Source organism: Oryctolagus cuniculus, chromosome 5 (assembly GCF_051225735.1).
Source record: "Oryctolagus cuniculus isolate XC-2025 breed Fujian yellow rabbit chromosome 5, ASM5122573v1, whole genome shotgun sequence".
In the NCBI taxonomy this organism is placed as follows: Eukaryota; Metazoa; Chordata; class Mammalia; order Lagomorpha; family Leporidae; genus Oryctolagus; species Oryctolagus cuniculus.
Window position 1 is genome coordinate 117,844,031 of NC_142871.1, and position 18,766 is coordinate 117,862,796.

Consider the following 18,766-nt stretch of genomic DNA (forward strand, 5'->3'; position numbering starts at 1 on the left):
CTTTGGGAAACAGTGTGGGTCTTGCTGGGGTGGTGGAGCTTGGGGATAGGCATTTGGTAGAGCATTTAAGTCACTGCTTGGGGATAGGCATTTGGTAGAGCGTTTAACTCACTGCTTGGGATGCCTGCATGCCTTGTTAGACTGCTTGGGTTCCACTCTCAGCTCTATTTCAAATTCCAGCTTCCTGCTTATGTACACCTATTTGGGAGACCTAGATAGAGTTCCAAGCTCCTGTTTTTTGGTCTAATTCAGTCGTAGTTGTTTTGGGAAATTTGGGAAATGAGCCAGTGGATGGAAGATATCTGTATATCTGTCTATTTCCTCTCCCTTTCAAATAAATGAAAATACAAAATTTTAAAGAGTGCTAAGGTGAACTAAATTCCTTTTGACTTTGTTTATATCTCTTTGCTTCTCAATAATTTTTCATGTCTTGGTACACAGAGAAAATGGTAAAGGATTTTCCATGTTTTGGGGCAGACAGAAAGGATTTTTTTAATAGCTGGAGCTTTCAGGCTGGGGGTGCTGGCCACTCAGGCCCTGCCCAACTCCTCAAGGGCTGAGGTACCAGTAATACAATGAAATCACTACTCAAGTCCTGCACACATGTTGAGAGCTCTGTCTGTTCTCTTTAAAGAGATTTATTTTACAGGAACAGAGATAGTGATAGGAGAGAGAACAATCAATTGAGCACAAGAGCACTCCATGGTGTGCACTGGGCTGAAGCTGAAACCTGGAGTGGGAACTCAATTCAGGTCTCCCAGGTAGGTGGCAGGAACTAGATAATTTGAGCCATTACCATTACAATGCAGAATTTGCATTAGCAGGAAGCCAGAATCAGGAACTCAAGGTGGATGCTGAACTCTGAATGGGTCATGAACATCTTAAACAACATCTTAACTGTTACTTCAAATACCCACACCAGAAGCTCTGTCTGTCTACCATCAATGCTTGTCTTCTACTTTTATTTGAATCACCCCCAGGCCTAGAAGGTTACAGCTCTGATGGAGATCCTACCACTGGGACAGAGCCATTTTGTGGCAGGTTCAGCCTCCGTCAGCCTCAACACCTTGTTCTAACCCCACCGGCTCCCCAGAAAAGCTTTCGGCTAGATCAATATACACACGTGAGTAGCAGGCTATGCTGTCAGGCCACATGGTTGGTGGGGGGCAGGCATTGGTATGATCCTCTGGATTTGGGACCCCCAAAACAGAAGCACAGAAGAGTGATTTGCCAAAGGCATTTCAGGCTGAGGTTCTAGGTCTGTTAACTGCTGTTTCAGACACCCCTGGCCTGTTGTATATTGTTACTTGGAAATGCATTTCTGTTAGCTGTAAGACCTATGGCAGGTTTCATTGGCTGTATTATTTTCTTTGCTCTCTGGGAGTGCAAACTCGACTCTACCTACATTCTGTGTGCTCTCGATGTCTTTTTTTTTTTTTTTTTACACAGGCAGAGTGGACAGTGAGAGAGAGAGACAGAGAGAAAGGTCTTCCTTTGCCATTGGTTCACCCTCCAAAAGCGCACCGCGCTGATCTGAAGGCAGGAGCCAGGTGCTTCTCCTGGTCTCCCATGGGGTGCAGGGCCCAAGCCCTTGGGCCATCCTCCACTGCCTTCCCGGGCCACAGCAGAGAGCTGGCCTGAAAGAGGGGCAACCGGGACAGAATCTGGCGCCCCGACCGGGACTAGAACCCAGTGTGCCGGCGCCGCTAGGCGGAGGATTAGCCTAGTGAGCTGCGGCGCCCATCCAATTTTTATAATTGTAAAGAGAACAGGCTTTAAGTGTTTCATAGATACAGTTCTAAGAACATGACCATACCTTCTTTGCTTCAATAGCTCTGCTGTCCTTCATGAAAGAGGCACACTGAATTGCCACTTTAGGAACCAGAGTGGGTCTTGCAGGGATGTTGGAGCCTGGGGCAGTAGTTCCTAGTCTTTTCCTTCTTAGGGTCCATTGGGAGTCAGGGCTGAACAGTTCAGAACAGGAGTTCCAGTTATCTTCAGCTCCCCCTTTACTGCTGATACTCCGGATGGGGGTGATTTTGCTCCATAAGAGAGAGCTGGCCACAGGTGCCACGGCTCAATAGGCTAATCCTCCGCCTCGGCGCTGGCACACCGGGTTCTAGTCCTGGTCGGGGCGCCAGATTCTGTCCCGGTTGCCCCTCTTCCAGGCCAGCTCTCTGCTGTGGCCGGGGAAGGCAGTGGAGGATGGCCCAGGTCCTTGGGCCCTGCACCCCATGGGAGACCAGGAGAAGCACCTGGCTCCTGCCTTTGGATTAGCGTGGTGTGCCGGCCGCAGTGCGCTGGCAGCGGCGGCCATTGGAGGGTGAACCAATGGCAAAGGAAGACCTTTCTCTCTGTCTCTCTCTCTCACTGTCCACTCTGCCTGTCAAAAAAAAAAAAAAAAAAGAGAGAGAGAGAGAGAGAGAGCTGGCAATATATGGAGACAGTTTTAGTTGCCACAACTGGGGAAGTGTTATTGGCATCTACTGGGTAGAAGTCAGGAATGCTGCTAAACATCCTATAATGCACAGAGCAGCTTCCAAAACAAGTCCATAGCCCCAACACGTCAGTATTGCTGATAGTAAAAAAAAAGTCTGTTTTAGATCAGTTCCCTTATTTTCTGAAAAGAGTCCAGAGCTAGAATATGATTTGTAGAAAGTCCATCAGCCCATTGGTGACAATTCCTGAGCTTGAGTATTCTCTTGCCACAAACTTTGCCCTTAATTGGGTTAGAAACCAAGGGCCTGGTAGTTAGAGTTGAACTGAGGCTCAAAGGGGTTAACAGATTTGCTCATGGTTGCACAGGTAATTGGGTTAGAACAAGGATCTTCCAATTGAGGAAAAATCCTCACTGCCAAGTATGGTGGAAAGCATTAAAACACCTTGGTGAATTACATTTTTTTTTTGGTCTCAGAAAAAGCAATTTTGACTTTTCTCTAGCTCTACTGTGGTAAGTAAATAACAATGTACTATACGTTATTTGTCTCTTCAGCTAGACTGCTGGCTCCAGGAAGGCAGGAATCATTTTGTCTTCTAGCTTGTGGTAGGGTTCTAAGGATCTAGACTCCTGGGTAGATATGGCTTGAATGTCTGCTTCTTGCACTACTAGAACTGAAGGGCTTGTTTGGTATCCTTAGCTATGTATTGCATACAAAGGTCACACGAGTAACATTCTGAAGATGACTGTGTTCTTCACACTCGGCTTGCAAAACATCGTAAAGAATACCACCTGTGACTGGAGTCTCCCTGGGATCAACCCCAACAGGTATCTGATGGATGGGGACATGTGGGAATTTTGCCCACCAGGAGCATTCCTCTGTTGAGGACAGTGGCCCACCCAAAGTACTAATGATCTGGCTTGAATATATTTTATTTGACAAACAAGTTTGATTCAAGAACAATTGCTAAGAATATAATACTTGGGCAGACATTATGGTATAATGGGTTAAGCCTCTGCCTATGATGCTGGCATCCTCTATGGGAGCCAGTTTGAGACCTGGTTGCTCCACTTCCGATTTGGCTCCCGGCTAATGTGCTTGGGAAAGCAGCAGAAGATGGCCCAAGTGCTTGGGCCCCTGCACCCAAGTGGGAGACCTGAAGAAGCTCTGGGCTCCTAGCTTTGTACAGGAGCCCCTGCTATAGGAAAGAACCAGTGAATGGAAGAACTCTCTCTCCTCCTCCTTTTTCTCTAACTCAGCCTTTCAAATAAATAAGAAAGAATATAGCACTTGCTAGAAGTGACTTCTGTCATAGGATAGAATCATAGAACATTTATGGGGCACCTTAGAGAATATTCTTTGACAGGACAGATGTGGAAAACCAAGAAATTTTAGTTAATCAAAAATGCAGTTGGCTAGTAATTCTGGAATAAATTTCAGGTGTCTTGATCCTTTGATTCAGTCACATTCTATATATTTTATGTGAGTCTTACAAGAGATTTTAAATCTAAAATCAAGGTAATGCAAGATATCAATCTGCTTGATACATCTCTCTGTCTCTCATCTCTCTAACTCTGCCTTTCAAACAAAATAAATCTTTAAAAATCCCACACAATTAAATTGTGATTTGAAAATACTGCTGACACTGAATGTCATGAATGAATGCTTGATTTAAATTCAATCAGTGGTACTACACCAGGTGCCGAGCTGAGTCCATCTTGGTGGAATGTGTGTGTACCTGTGGCACATGGGGCTGTTTGGGTGCAAGGGATTAACAGGTCTCTCTCTTTGCTGCAGAGTCCTTGGGAGACAGCTATAGATGCTTCCTGGGAGGCCCCTTTTCACTCTGTGTTGTTTTGCAGCTGGCAGTTCACTTGTGAGAACCTCTGGGAGACCTGTGTGCATCAGTTCGGGGATCTCCAGGCCCATTTGGCAAACCCTCCAGTGCTGATTCTTCAGATCAACCTCCTCCCTTTGGCTCCAGAGAAGGGCCTGCTCTACGTGGATGAAGTTATCATTGCAGACACAAATCTGACAGGTGACTGTCAACTCCGTTCTCCGTGGGCTTGTCAAATGCCTACTTCAAGCTTGCCTGCCGAGGGTGGTTGTTCTTCTAATGGGGGGAGGAGAGGTGAATGTCTACCTTGCTTGTCTTGGTTCTAGAAAGTAGCTGGGGTTGGGATTTGATTGTGTGCCCTTGATTCCCTTTCTCTCTAGCTACTTCTGCCTCTTTTCCTATTTACCAAAGTGTTTGCTTTTGCTGTTACCCAATTTTTGCTCTTATTTCAATTTTACCACCTTATTGCTGGGAACCCTTGGTTTCCTCATCTATGAAATGATATGATAAGAACTACACCTAATTGGATTACACTGAAGATTAACTCACAGTTTAATACAAAGCTCCTACTGTGGCCATTACAAGTCTTGACCATAGTAAGTCCTTAATAAATAGAAGCAATTGCTGTATCATTATTGTTGCACCAGCAGAATTTGTTCAAGTGCTAGAAGGAACACAGTGATTATCTGATCTTATAAATGAGTTGAAGGTCTGATTTATGAACTTCAAGATGGATAGCAAGATTTGGAGGGTAACCATATCCTTCAGAGAGAATGCCCTTATCCTTTATGTCTATCTACATTCTTCCAACTCATTGTTTAGAGTTCACACCTGACATCTTCCATGAAGTCTCCTTGGACCTCTCTTTTTCAGTTAGTGGTTCCATGTAGCTCTGCTTGCCCAGTAGTCTTAAGGACAAAGTGCTCATCAGGAATCCTACTGAGGTTGGCCACATATGATGTGTACTCATGGCCAAGACTGATGGTGAAGTGTGCTGTCAGGGCTCCCTAGCCCAGTTTTTCCACATTCTCTTTATTGTCGAATCCCTTATGACTTTGGGGATCAGCTTTCCTGTTTTCATAGCATTTTTCCCTCCCCAAGGTGAAAAAGATGATAGTTATTTATCTTCTGAGTTACAGAATGTGCAACTTTTAAACCTTTTGCCTAAAAAATAGAGAGCTGAGGTCAGAAGAGCTTGGAAGTAGGTGGCTATGGGACTCTCTAATCAGTCCTGGAATTAAACATCATCAACACTCATCAAATTCTACCTTTTACCTGTTTTAGTGGTTGAAGTGTTTTTGAATCAGATTGGGCCATAGCTTCTTATCCAAAGCCTATTAATTTTCTGGCACAATTCAAATAGTGTACTGGGATGGCTGAGTGATATCTTGCTGCATAAGATAACTAGTTAGGGGACTTTGACCCCAACTGCTGCCCAAATGTTCAGTGGACTGAGATGATTGGTATCTCTCTTGAACCCGCTAGTTGGTAAACTCAGGGCTAGATAATAGATGCTTTTTCACTCTCTCTTTTCTCTTCTTTAAATGTCGTCTTGCCCTTCCAAACCTTTGAAGGCAAGGATTTGGAACCCTTTTTCATTGCATCCTATTCTTGATCACAAAATGTTCTGTGTATCTGGAATCATCCAGAGGTGAGGTGAGGAGAGGAGATTGAAGGGAGAGGGTGGAAACAAGAAAGAAGATTTGGGTTGGTTTGGGTGAAACAATTGGCTTCTTGCTTTGTTAGTTTACCCTACTGGCAATGGTTGTTTCATAAGAATCATTTAATGGTCAAATAAAATCTATGTGATTAGTCTTGATGTTCATAGTTAATTGTATGCCATTTATTTTATTAATTTAATCCTTGATTATATCTCTCCGATGTCTTTTATCTAGTGGTGCTTTCCAATTATTTCTCATTTAGTTGTCAGAGGCCTAAGAGATAGCCCTAGTATCCCCACTCTACAAGGGGTGAAAACCAAGGCTAAAAGGGGTTGAGTGTAGGCCGGCGCCACAGCTCACTAGGCTAATCCTCCGCCTGTGGTGCTGGCACCCCGGGTGCTAGTCCCAGTTGGGGCGCCCTCTTCCCTGTTGCTCCTCTTCCAGTCCAACTCTCTGCTGTGGCCTGGGAGTGCAGTGGAGGATGGCCCAGCTCCTTGGGCCCTGCACCCACATGGGACAGGAGAAGTGCACCGACCACAGCAGCCACTGTGGGGTGAACTAATGGAAAAGGAAGACCTTTCTCTCTGTCTCTCTCTCTCTCACTGTCTAACTCTGGCTGTCAAAAAAAAAAAAAAAAAAGGGGGGGGGGGAGTTGAGTGTCATGCCCTGAGCACCCATCTGTGTTGTTGGTGAAGATGGGAACCCAGCCATCCTTGACACCTGTGCTGAACCTACCTGGCTGAATGAATAGTCATTTATTGAGCACCTACTCTGTGCCTAGTGCTGTGATAAGCACTGGGCATGCAAAGCTGAGTAACACAAAGATGTGGCCCCACAACTCTTTGCCATATTGATTGTGAACAATCTTAGGGACTGTGCATAGTAGAAGAGGATAAGAATTTTTAAAATAAGTGTTACAAGTCATTTTAAATCTGTAGTCTCACTAAAATTTCTTGCTATGATCCTCACTTTACAAATGTAAAAACTGAGTCTTAGGAAAGAAGGGAGGAGGAGGTGATGGGGAGGCAGGAAAGTATCATATTTTTAGAATTGTATCTATGAGCTACACTGAATCTGTTTTCTTTGTAGTAATGCCACATTGAGAACTGGTGATTGCATTTGCTGTGACCCTGATAATCCAAAGTATTAATAAATTTCTTTAAAATAATTAACTCTTGGGAACTTACATGGATTAGCTGAGTGGGTACCCAAGAGGATTAGGAACACGATTTGAACAATGGTATCTTAAAGCCTGTACTCATTTTGCATACATGCTAACTCAGTACTGTGCATCAGCACTCAAGCACCCCCAGTGAGTGCCTGTGTACTCGGTGTTTCTTAGGAGAATGGGCCATATACCTGCTAGAGACTGGGGGAAGGAAGAAGGAGAAAGAAGGTGACATAAATGATGTGTGTAGGGAAGCTCTGTAGCACAGAGTGACATTTGGCTGGACTTTGCTATGGAATCAATTTTTCTCTGCTTGTACTATGCAATTTCCTTTTGGCATTAAACCAAATGGTGGATCCTCTAGCCTCCTCTCCCTTTGCTTTATGACACCATATAGGTAGGAATCTATGCTGTATGTGTGTGCTGGGATCTGAGTAGGTTAGCAACTCTAGTTAAGATTTTCCACACAGCAAGTCTTGAGTTACTTCATACTAACTGGATCATTGATTTGTAGTTTCTCAAGAAGATTCTGGAATAGCTCGTCCAGGAGGCCATCTGGTGGAATCAGTCTCTGTGACAGGATCCCCTCCTGTCTACAATATATCATTGTTGGCAGGGTGTGCCACAGAGCTCCCACTCATCACTGCATGGTAAGGAGTGGTTTTTATACACCTTTTCCCCCTTGGGATTGCGGGTTGGCTTGGAGGACACAGTAGTGAGAATTTTCCTAGAGAAAACTACCTGTCTTACTGCCTAAAGTAATATTTTCTATCCTGAGACTGTGGCATCATTCTGAGCTGGATATTTTGTTAAAACTCAAATCATGGGGCTGGCTTAGTGGCACAGCAGATCCAGCCAGTATCGCATGTGAGAGCAGGTTTGAGTTCTACCTGTTCCACTGGTGATCTAGCTCCCTGCTGGTGTGCCTGGGAGGACAGCGGAGGATAGTCCAAGTGCTTGTGCCCCTACCACCCATATGGGAGATCTGGATGGGATTCTGGACTCCTGACTTCGACTTGGCCCAGCCCTGGCTGTTGTGACCATTTAGGGGAGTGAACCAGCAGATGGAAGATTACTCTCTCCCTCCCTCTCTCTCTTTCTCTAAATCTACCTTTAAAATGAACAAAAAACTCTTTAAAGAAGACCTAAAATGCTGGGCTCCACCCCCATAATCTGATTTGGTATGTTTTGGGGTAGATTCTCAGAATTTGTACTTTTCCGCAAGTTCTTGGGTAATGCTGATTCTGCACATCTGGGGACTACAGTTTGAGCACTAATTTCTACTGCATTTGTTTAAAAAAAAGCAGCTGTCTTTTATGCTTCTCAGAGGATCACATTACCAGTGGTTTCTGATTTTTTCCCCTCAATCCATTTGCCATATATTAATCTTTTTGAAATTATTAGAAGGAAAATGAGATAGTCCAACAAAAGAGGTATTTCTAAGAACTCACCACCAGATGGCACTAAAACCCCATAAGTGTTGCTTCTTAGCTGCAGTTCATAAAGCAATAATTAAATATGAGGTTCCTGCAAGTCACTGGAATATATGTATGCTTTAATTTATCCTCTTAATTTTTCACTTAAACCTCAGTAGAGTATGGATAGTTGAGATGCTCTGCCTTTTATATACAGATGCATATATATGGGGAAAGAAGGGGAAAAACACAGGGCACTTCAAAAAATTCATGGAAAAACGGAATTAAAAGTGAAAATTTTTGCAGTTCATGCCTAATTTTTTTCATGTTACACATTTTCCATGAACTTTTTTGAATACCCCTGTACATATATATTTCTGTTTTTTCTGCCATGTTCCCACATGAGTTCTCCTACCTGCAGCATGCTGGGGTGGTATATCTAACGCAGGTACAGAAAACTTGAATCTGTGCTCCACATTCCTGGACTTAGAGTCTGTTTCCTGGTCCTCTGGGTGAAGACAATAAAACCATCAATAGAATGAAGAGGCGAGAGAGCTTTAAGGGCAGAAGGGCAGACAGGAAGCTACTGTTTTGGCAGGCTCCAAATGCCAAAGTTACTAAATCTGAGATAATACAAACTTCTTTATGTAACTCTGAACAAGTTTGTATTTGGAATGGATGATTTCAGGATCCCTCTGAGTTTCTTGCAAGTTCTTTAGCTCCTTCTGGAAGCCTCTGGCCTGAATGAGACAGGACAACCTTCAGACTAGATTCTCCTAGGTGCGTGTCCCAACCCAGTCAGTGTCACTCTATTTCTATGCTTCTATGTATACTGATCAATATGCAGTACTTAAATAATATTGTTGAATGTTGTTGATAGAAATCATGCCTGTTGCTGAAATTTTAGGAAACACAGAAAAACACATAAGGTTAAAAATCACTGAGAATCCATCAGGTGAGAGGTGACTTCTATTAATGCATTGAGTCACATTCTAATGGCCTTTTTAAAGAATTTTTTATATACTAATGCATATATGTATTTGTTTTTTAATCCTTAAATTGAGATCATACATTATATTATATTTGTAATGTGTCCTTTTTACATAATGGTATTGATTGACTATACCCCATTTCATTAAACATCCTTCTAAAATTATTTCTAATGACTTGCATCAGCTGTTTTGGCTGCTGTAACATAATAACATAGATGGAAAGCTTGATAAACAATAGATATTTATTGCTCAGAGTTGTGGAGGAAGGGAAGTCCAAGTTTAAGGCACCAGCAGATTCAAGGTCTGGTGAGTGCTTGTGTCTGGGTTCTTGCCGAGTCCTCACATGGTAGAAGCTATGTGGGCCTCTCTGGGGATGCTAGCCTCATTCATGAGAGGTCTGCCTTCAGTCACCTTTAGGAACTGACCTAATTACCTCTCCAGAAGCCCCGTATTCTACTACTGCCACCTTGGGGATTCAGACTGGACATGACAACTGTGGGGAAACACAGACATTCGGCATTTGGTCCATACTAATGGCTGAGCAGTATTCTATCTCACAGTGTGTCACAGTGTACTGGACCCTCTTGTTATATTAGAAGCATGGTTGGACAGGCAATGTGTTTAAACACAGGAGCTTGGTTAGAAGCAGGCCAGCTCAATGGCCATGTTTCAGTCAGGGTACTGGATGGGAAAGCCTCTGGACCAGGGAACACTGACTTTTGTTTGAACATGCACACAGGGCTAGAGAAAACCAGATTCTTTCAACTCTGCACCAGAACCAGAACTCTGGTGATCACATTTACTCCTGCGCTGGATGCCTTACTGGCAGGATCAGGGCAGTGAGAGGAGTGGAACATTCTTAAATAATCCTAATGCTTATTATTGTGCTTTTTCTGGTGTTACAAGAGAGGGACACCCAGTATTTGGGAGTTTGAGCTCAAAGCCTGTAACCATGGGAGGCAGCCTGATCTTTGAGACAGAGCTGCATTTGGTCTGGATCAGCACGTCTTGATACCTACTGTGAATAAAGCTTTGCTTTTGACATGCCGCAGCTCTGTGCCCACCAATGGAACCGAAGAAGGAGCTGAATTGGTCCAGGGGACGACGCAGAGACTGCAGAGGACAAGTCCACCGTTGGGAGGACACTTTCGCATCCACCTTCCTAATGCAGTGATTCCCGGTAAAGGGGCAGTGGGGGAGGTGGTGGTGGGGGGGCTCTTCTCATTTCTGTATTTGGAGATAGTCACAGGGAAGCAACAACTCTGAGGTTGTCAGACAGGGTGGTGGTCTTAAAGCTGTTTGTTTATTTTCCAGTATCTGAAAATGATTTTCTTAAAGATCTGGAAAGGGACTTAGTAATATGATCCCAGTCGTTTTATTTTATAAATGTGGAAACGGAGTGAATTAGTTTCCTGTGCCTATTGTAATAAACTACCAGAAATTTGGTGGCTGAACGCAATTGAAACATGTTCTCTCCCGGTTCTGGGGTCAGAAGTTTCTCTCAGGTTGTCAGTGGGGCCACGCTCCCTTTGAAGACCCTAGGGGTGGATGTGTTTCCTGCCTCCTTGAGCTTCTGGTGGCTGCTAGCACTCCTTGGCTGTGTCTGCCTCTCTCCAACCTCTGCCTCCCTTGTTGCATGCTGCTGGGGCTCCTGTCTCAAAACCTCCTCTGCCTGTTGCATAAGGATATATGTGATTGCATTTAGGGTAATCCAGGACAAACACTCCCAGATCTTTAACTTAATCAGATTTTTGCCATGTAAGGCTAGATTCTTTTTTTTTTTTGCCTTTTAAAGTAATATTCATGTATTCTGGAAATTAGGTCACTAACATAGCTTTTAGAGGCCACCACTTAGCAGACAGCACTGAGGCTTGTCTGAAGGTCATATGAAGAGTTGTAGCAATGTCTAGCTGTGAACCTGGGCATTTGGGTCTCAGGGTCAGTTCTCTTCTCTCTAGAGTTTTCTAGACTAAGATCCATGGTGGCCAGGGTGACACCATACATTAGGTGTGAATTTTTGTGGCCACAGAAAATACAGAAGAGCTTTCCGATAGAGTAGAGCCTTTAAATCTTCAAGCAACACACATTTCAAAAAGGACAAAGATTAGAACTGTTAAAGATACAGGGGTACTTTAAAAAAGATGTGGAAGTGACATTAAAAGACAAGTATTTTGATGGAAAATAATTTTGAAATCTTCATATTTTTCATAGTATGCATTTTCATGAGTATTTTGGAGACCCTTCATATGCATGGATTTCAAAAATTTCTGCAGCGTGAATGTTTTGAAGCTGTCTCGAATGTTGCTTATTTGGTAGAGTGAACCAGAAAGGAGGCTCAGGAGAACTCAGAAGCAGCTATGTAAGAGTTGGCGCGTGGTACAAAAGTTTTCTGTCGTCCCAGCAGAATGATGTTAGGCTTGCAAAAGAATTTTCTGGGCTGGAGGAACAGGAGTGTGTATTTACTACAAGAGGGAAACTTAGGATCCCTGGCAATTGGAATCTGATGTGTAGGGAAACCTAGTGCTAACAATGTCCTGCCCCCATGAGGCCCACTCTTGTGCTGTGTTTCTCTTTTCACAAATGAGAGCGTTTACCTGCAGAGAGACTTTTCTGCTACAACTTTCTGTTGTGGACTTTCTTCCCATCACTGCCTGGAAAACAACTGCTCAGCCTTACCCTGGCCTTTTCAAATGGTGAGGATCTGGGGCAGGTGTGGTGGTGCAGAGAGTTAAGCTTCCTTTTAGGCTACTCACATCCCTGACTGCTCTCCTTCTGCTCCAGCTTCCTGCTAATGCATCTTGAAGGGCAGCAGATGATAATTCAAGTGCTTGGGCCCCTACCACTCACATGGGAGATCTGAATGGGGTTCTAGGATCCTGGGTTTGGGCTGGCCCAGCCCTGGTTGTTGTGGGCATTTGGGGAAGTGAACTAGTGGTTAGAAGAGATCTCTCTCTCTGTCTGTCTTTCAAGGAGATGAAAATGAGAAAATAAACTTAAAATGGAGAGCATCCAAATTCTTACATTAAGTATAGAAAAAGGTTTTTTCAAAGGTTGAGAATTTTCTCATCAAAATTTATTTTGCAAACCTTTTAGGGCAGTATTGGAATTCAAGAGGAAAGCTCTTGAGTAGGCAGAGGGCAACCTCTGTTCTAAGCTAAATCTGACTTTCTGGGTCGGCGTCTGAACGCTGTTGGGTTTCATTTTCTTCATCTCTAAGGTTGCCATTAGGGTATCCAAATTACCCACTTTTCAGGCTATTGGGAGTAGCTAATGAAATGGAAACTTTTGGTAAAGCATGAAGCAGAGTTCAAACTTAGAGCATTGTTATTTCTGTTTGGAGATGTGGAATGGGGAAGCAGGTGGTTGGGCTTAAAGGAAATTCTAATAGAGAAACTGAAGTTAAATGCCAACATTCCCCAGCTGGGTTAGCTAGCTTTTTATGGGTGTCAGCTGCTCTCTGCCTCCCTCACTCCCTGTGAAAAGTGGCCAACTTTTCTCTGTTCACAGGGCCAGCTAATTTTTTCCAGGGAAAATCCAATATTTAATTAGGCTTTCAGTCATTACAAAGGTGTCTGGAGCTAACATTTCCAGTTAACAGTTGAGATTGTTTTGTCTGACATGACTGTGTTCTCCGCTTGCTACATGATATGGTATTGATAAAAGGAATTATGATGTTAAAAGTGGGTATCTACTTGTGTTTGCTTAATCTAACTAATTAGGTCTAACTAGCTAGCGCTGGGCATTTTTTTTTTTTTTTTTGAGAGGTAGAGTTACAGACAAAGAGAGGGATCCATCCATTGGTTCACTCTCCCAAATGGTTACATTGGCTGGAGCTGAGCCAATCTAAAGCCAGGAGCCAGGAGCTTCCTTTGGGTCTCCCACACAGTTGCAGGGGCCCAAGGACTTGGGTCATCTTCTACTGCTTTCCCAGGCCATAGTGCAGAGCTGGATTGGAAGAGGAGCAGCTGGGACATGAATTGGTGCCCATATGGGATACTGGCGCTGCAGGCAAAGGCTTAACCTGTTATGCCACAGCACTGGCCCCTGGGCATTCTTTTGAAGGTATATCTTTGAATCTGCTAAAAATTTAGTAGGCATTCTGTTATTTATTTTCTGCTATCCTTGTTGACGAGACCCTGAAAAGTGGATTAATTAGTGTCTTGCTCATCTCTTCTCTCAAACCCTTCTCTCACAGATGTCCCTGTGCATATTTCTGCTAATTATCTTCAGAAGCTCTTACAGAACAATGCTGATAACTTCACATCCAGATACCTCAATGTCTCTGACTTCACGGTAAAGGAGGATCTCAACTCTTGCTATGAACATATTTGGACACTTTCCTGGTCCACTCAGATTGGGGATTTGCCCAATTTTATCAGGGTATGTATGATATCCCTTTGGTGGTATCAATTAGGAGCCCTAGAGAAACTTGGAAAAAAAATCAGAATTATACAAATGAAAACTGTCATTAATTATTAATTTTGTTAGAATATTCAAGTAAAAAGATGCAATAATCTTTATTTCTGGAAGCTTTTAAACACAGTTTGGACCTCATACCCCAGTAAAACAATTTAAATGCAACATCCCCTTTCCTAAGTGGGAAAAGGTAGAGAACAGTGGTCAGTGTCCACCATACAATAATTCTGCATCTGTTATTGGATAATTTAAGCAGATGTGATTGACTTAGATTATCATGGAGGCAGATGGCGTACCAGAAGGAAGTTTAGAAAAGGATTTGCTGTCTTTGGATAATGACGAAACCAGATGCTCTTGCATATTTAGGATTTTAAAAAATAATCTAATAATCATCTAGCATTCAGTTATTATAAATGAAGCCCAAGATGAAATTTTATATGGCATAGTGGGTCATCTGGTTTTCAAAGTCCTGGAGTGGAGATGGAAGATGGATAGTGGTCCTTGCTCTCATCCCGTATTGCTGTTTCTTTTCATTTTATTATTTTCGATTGTAAGCATATAAAATAGAGAAATGTATTGAAACTAAATATCTCAATTTAGAAGATGGAGTTGTTATACTTCTTTTGATAATTCAACATACAAGTAGATATTCCTCTAAGCTACTGGGACTTTATTTTTTTTTTTTAAGATTTATTTATTTTATTTGAAAGGCAGAGTTAAGAGAGACAGAGGCAGAGAGAGGAGAGGTCTTTCATCCGCTGGTTCACTCCCAAGATACACGCATCGGCAGGAGCTGCACTGATCCAAAGCCAGGAGCCAGGAGCTTCTTCCGGGTCTCCCACTCGGGTGCAGGGGCCCAAGGACTTGGGTCATCTTCCATTGCTTTTCCAGGCCATAGCAGAGAGCTGGATCAGAAGAGGAGCAGCCGAGACTCGAACTGGCGCCCCTTTGTGATGCCGGCACTGCAGGCAGCGGCTTTACGTGCTTTTCATTATTTACTTTTAGGTTTCAATTCTCTTTTACCCCACTTTCACTTTTTAGCTATCTGATGATATGTAACAGAATTGAAAAATTTATTTGTTTTTAGTTAGCATTGGATTTCTGTTCCATGACTGAATTTATCAGAAACGTAACCCCCTCAGGTCTCTGATGAAGATCTTACTGGATTGGATCCTGTTGCAACTACTCGGGTGGTATACGACGGTGGAGTTTTTCTTGGACCCATATTTGGAGACATGTTGGCTACTGCCAATCAGCACCCTCAGGTGAGAGTGGGTGAGAGGTTTTTTCAAGGTTTATTTTGTTCATTTGAAATGCAGAGTTAGAGACAGAGGGCCAGAGAGAGAGAGTAGTCATCTACCAGCTGGTTCACTCTGCAAATGGCCATAACAGTCAGTGCTGGGCCAGTCTGAAGCCAGGAGGGACTCCCATGAGGACTACCATGAGGGTGCAGTGGCCCAAGCACTTCTGCTGTTCTTTGGTGCATTTCCAGGCACATTAGCAGGGGGGCTGGACTGGAAATATGGCAGCTGGGACTTGAACCAGTGCCCGTATGGGATGCCAACATTGCAGGCGGTGGCTTGTCATGCGATGTCAACCCCTGAGCATTTAAAGTACCAGTTTCCAAGTCTTACTGATACTCACTGATATGTAATATAGGCTCATGCATTTAGCAGCTGAGGGTAATATTTTCAATCAATAAAACTAAGGCAATTATGGTTGTACTCATTCTACTTCCACAGGGTATGTAAATTACAGTGAAAATATTAATGCTGTGTAACATAATATTGTGTTATAATTATTGATGCTGTTATTCTGATGCAAAGAAGTAGAGAACTTAGAGGAAAATATTATCTATGCCTCTAGACAGTGGAATTGGAAAGCAAATGAGCTAAGTCAACTTTTTTGTTTTATAGGTGTTCCTCTTTCCCATCTATCAGCATTCTGGTTAAAAGTCATTTGCTTTTAATTTGAGAAAAATTTAAATTACAAAAACAATAAGTAGGGGTACAACTAACACCTTCGAACCTGAACAGGGTTAACACATGTCAACATCAAATATATTTGTATTTTAGGTCTTTATGGAAAGAATAAAGCATTATCAATAAAATTGTAATGTTCTTTATTACCCCTGCCATTCTGATACTAGTCACTTACATAAGGAAGTGCTATCATAAATGTCATATCTGTGCTTTTAATCCATTTTTATAGGTAGAGAATCAATTGAGTCCTATATTTTCCACCTTCCTGATTTCCAAGTGTTGTTTGAGTTTTGTCAGATTAGCATTGGTTTCAGTGAATCGGAAAGACATAGCCTCTTCTTTGGGACCTACCATCTGAAACAAAAACGGACCCACATCATATATCCAGGGATGTATACAGTCACAAAGTGATATTATACATATACAATTACACATACACACGTACAGTCACAGACTGATGTTAGAAGACAGGTGCCTACTTTGTTGGTCTTTATTAACAAGCAAAGGGCTTGCAGTGAGTAGCTAGTTGAAAATATGGAGAGAGAAGTCCGTGTGCATTTTAAGTTAATGAAATTTACTTCTAAGTGATAGAGATTCACTCAAGAATTTGCATATTTAGTTCTGAAATGGATTTTATAATATCCATCATCACGTTAGAAAGCTTAGTATGTTTTGTGGTATTCATTACAATTGAAGATTTGTACTGTGAAACTAGAAAATGAGAATAAATCAAATTGTTAACATTTTTATTTGGGGGAAATTCACAAGTGCTTTATGAATAGCCTTGTACATATGAATTGCATACTTTTAAAAAATGCTTTTGCCTTTTTTCAGGTGGTTGTGCTAGTAAATGACATACCAGCTCATTGCCCAGGGACCTGCTCTTTCCAGTACCTCCAGGAGTCAACACCCTGCATGCATTCTGTGTGGTATTCCCTTGGTATGACTTGAGACTTCGCACTGAGATTGGCATGAACCTCAGGGTTATTTTGCTAGGGGAATATAGCTGGTGATGGGGGGAGGGTGTAGATTATACATCAGTTCATTAGTTGGATGTTGAGTGACACAGCAGGAAGCACATTTCTGTCTGTCTAGGGGATATGATCATGAGTTGAAATGGGAAAGAGTAGATTTTTGATTATTTAAAATGTTTAATCTATAGCAATCCTTCATGACTAGTTTGAGAAAATTTAAAGTGGGAGCTCTATACTATGGAAATATATGTGTGTGCTCAATAGTTACATTAGTGTTCAACTCCGCACTGGGGAGCAGGGAGGTGAGAGGGAAGAACATTTAATGTAAAAGAGGATTCTGAAGTGGAGTGATATCACTGAGAAAATGTTTTTTTTTTTTTTTTAATTTCTTATCTCATTTAAGATGGAGACATCAACCTACTGGTTTATATTAGTGGAACTGGTTTCTCTGGTGACTCCAAATCTTTGCAGGTTACAGTGAACAAAACAAGTTGCAAAGTTGTTTTCTCAAATCAAACAAATGTGGTCTGTCAGACAGACCTGCTGCCGGTTGGAGTTCATCAGATCTCCATGTTGGTGAGACCCTGTGGTCTCGCTGTCACTGCCAGTGGAGAAGGCCTCTTTCTCAATGTGGAACCCAGACTGGATGCTGTGGAGCCTTCCAGAGCTGCAGAGATTGGTAATCTGGGGAGGGTTTCCCAATGCATCTGACCCTTGCAAGCTAGCATTCGGGCTGATCTGTAGGTCCTGAGTGTCTGAAATCCCATATCTACTATAATTCACAGCCTTCGATTTTTTGAGTATTTCCTTTAATGAACAAACTTTTAAGCCTTAAATGAACTCACTTGCCACATTAAGCATTATAGTGTGGCTGGGGTGGAGTCAGGCACAATTGGGTCAGCCACTGAGTCATCGGGGCCACTTGCTTTATTGGAAGCAACACTGGATTGGGAGTTAGCACATATGCTTGAGTTTTTGTTCTTCCCCAAGTCAGATGTGTGAGCCCAGAATTTGAAGTTACTTCTCTGATACTTAGTTTCCTAATAATGATGATGATGAAAGCCATAATAGCATAACATCATTTATTTAATACCTATGCTAAATTCTCACACACGTTACATGTTTAGAACCGCCTGAATGGTAGAATTATTATCCCCATTTTCAGATGAGATAATACTGGTTCTAAGATGAGAGTGATTTGCCAAGGTTTCCCATGGAGAGAGACAAAGCTAGAGTGCAAACCAGAACTATCTGATGCCAAGGTCCTTGCTGGCTCTATGAAGAATCTTCAGAAAGATAATGGAAAATGAATATGATGAAAAAATTATGCATGGGTTTAAACATTTTTATTAATAAGCTTATTCTTGAATAATGATGTGGCAAGTGAATTCATTTAAGACTTAAAAGTCTGTACAATTTTTCCATTAACTCTTTGAAGTACCCTTGTACCATGCTGTCTTACAAGATAAGCCCAAACTACTTGACTTATATGATGCTTAGTTCTGTGTGAGGTGGGGAAGCTCCTTTACATGTACAACTTTTGACAAATGTGAAGTGCAGGCTTTCCTCAACTACTAGGGGATTTATACATAGGTGATGTTTCACAAATGTTTGTTAACTGACCAACACTCGATGCTTGCTTAGCATGCAAAACCAATGGCCACTTGAGTAGTGGGGGATACAGAGGGCAGTGGGTCTTGTCAATATCAACTCCATGGATTGGGTAAGTTCCATGGGAAATCAGAGCTCTCTATGACTTGCTGCTTTCTAAAGGATAGGACTAATTAAAATCAACCACGCTGGATTTTAAGAATCTGAGGAATACTCATGCTTATGTTTGCTAACATAAGATATGCATACATTCCAGAGCATAAGACTCATTT

The 18,766-nt window shown here is 42.4% G+C and overlaps 1 protein-coding gene across 34 annotated transcripts in view; it reads left to right on the top strand.

Annotated features, from left to right (window-relative positions):
- The window catches only part of PKHD1 (PKHD1 ciliary IPT domain containing fibrocystin/polyductin), a 524,425-nt gene that overhangs the window by 41,966 nt on the left and 463,693 nt on the right, over positions 1-18,766 (top strand). For 28 of the 34 annotated variants that reach the window (XR_016234007.1, XR_016234005.1, XR_016234006.1 and 25 more), the window contains 9 exons: positions 981-1,123; positions 3,138-3,265; positions 4,301-4,476; positions 7,619-7,754; positions 10,564-10,691; positions 13,707-13,891; positions 15,070-15,192; positions 16,744-16,849; positions 17,287-17,562. Coding sequence is in view for 24 of the 34 variants with exons in the window: in XM_089333174.1 (XP_089189300.1) it covers positions 981-1,123; positions 3,138-3,265; positions 4,301-4,476; positions 7,619-7,754; positions 10,564-10,691; positions 13,707-13,891; positions 15,070-15,192; positions 16,744-16,849; positions 17,287-17,562 (1,401 nt within the window). In the remaining 10 variants the exon portion in view is untranslated. Of the gene's footprint in view, positions 1-980; positions 1,124-3,137; positions 3,266-4,300; positions 4,477-7,618; positions 7,755-10,563; positions 10,692-13,706; positions 13,892-15,069; positions 15,193-16,743; positions 16,850-17,286; positions 17,563-18,766 lie in introns of those variants that run through there. The other 6 variants (XM_089333186.1, XM_089333187.1, XM_089333188.1 and 3 more) reach the window with 4 other exon arrangements.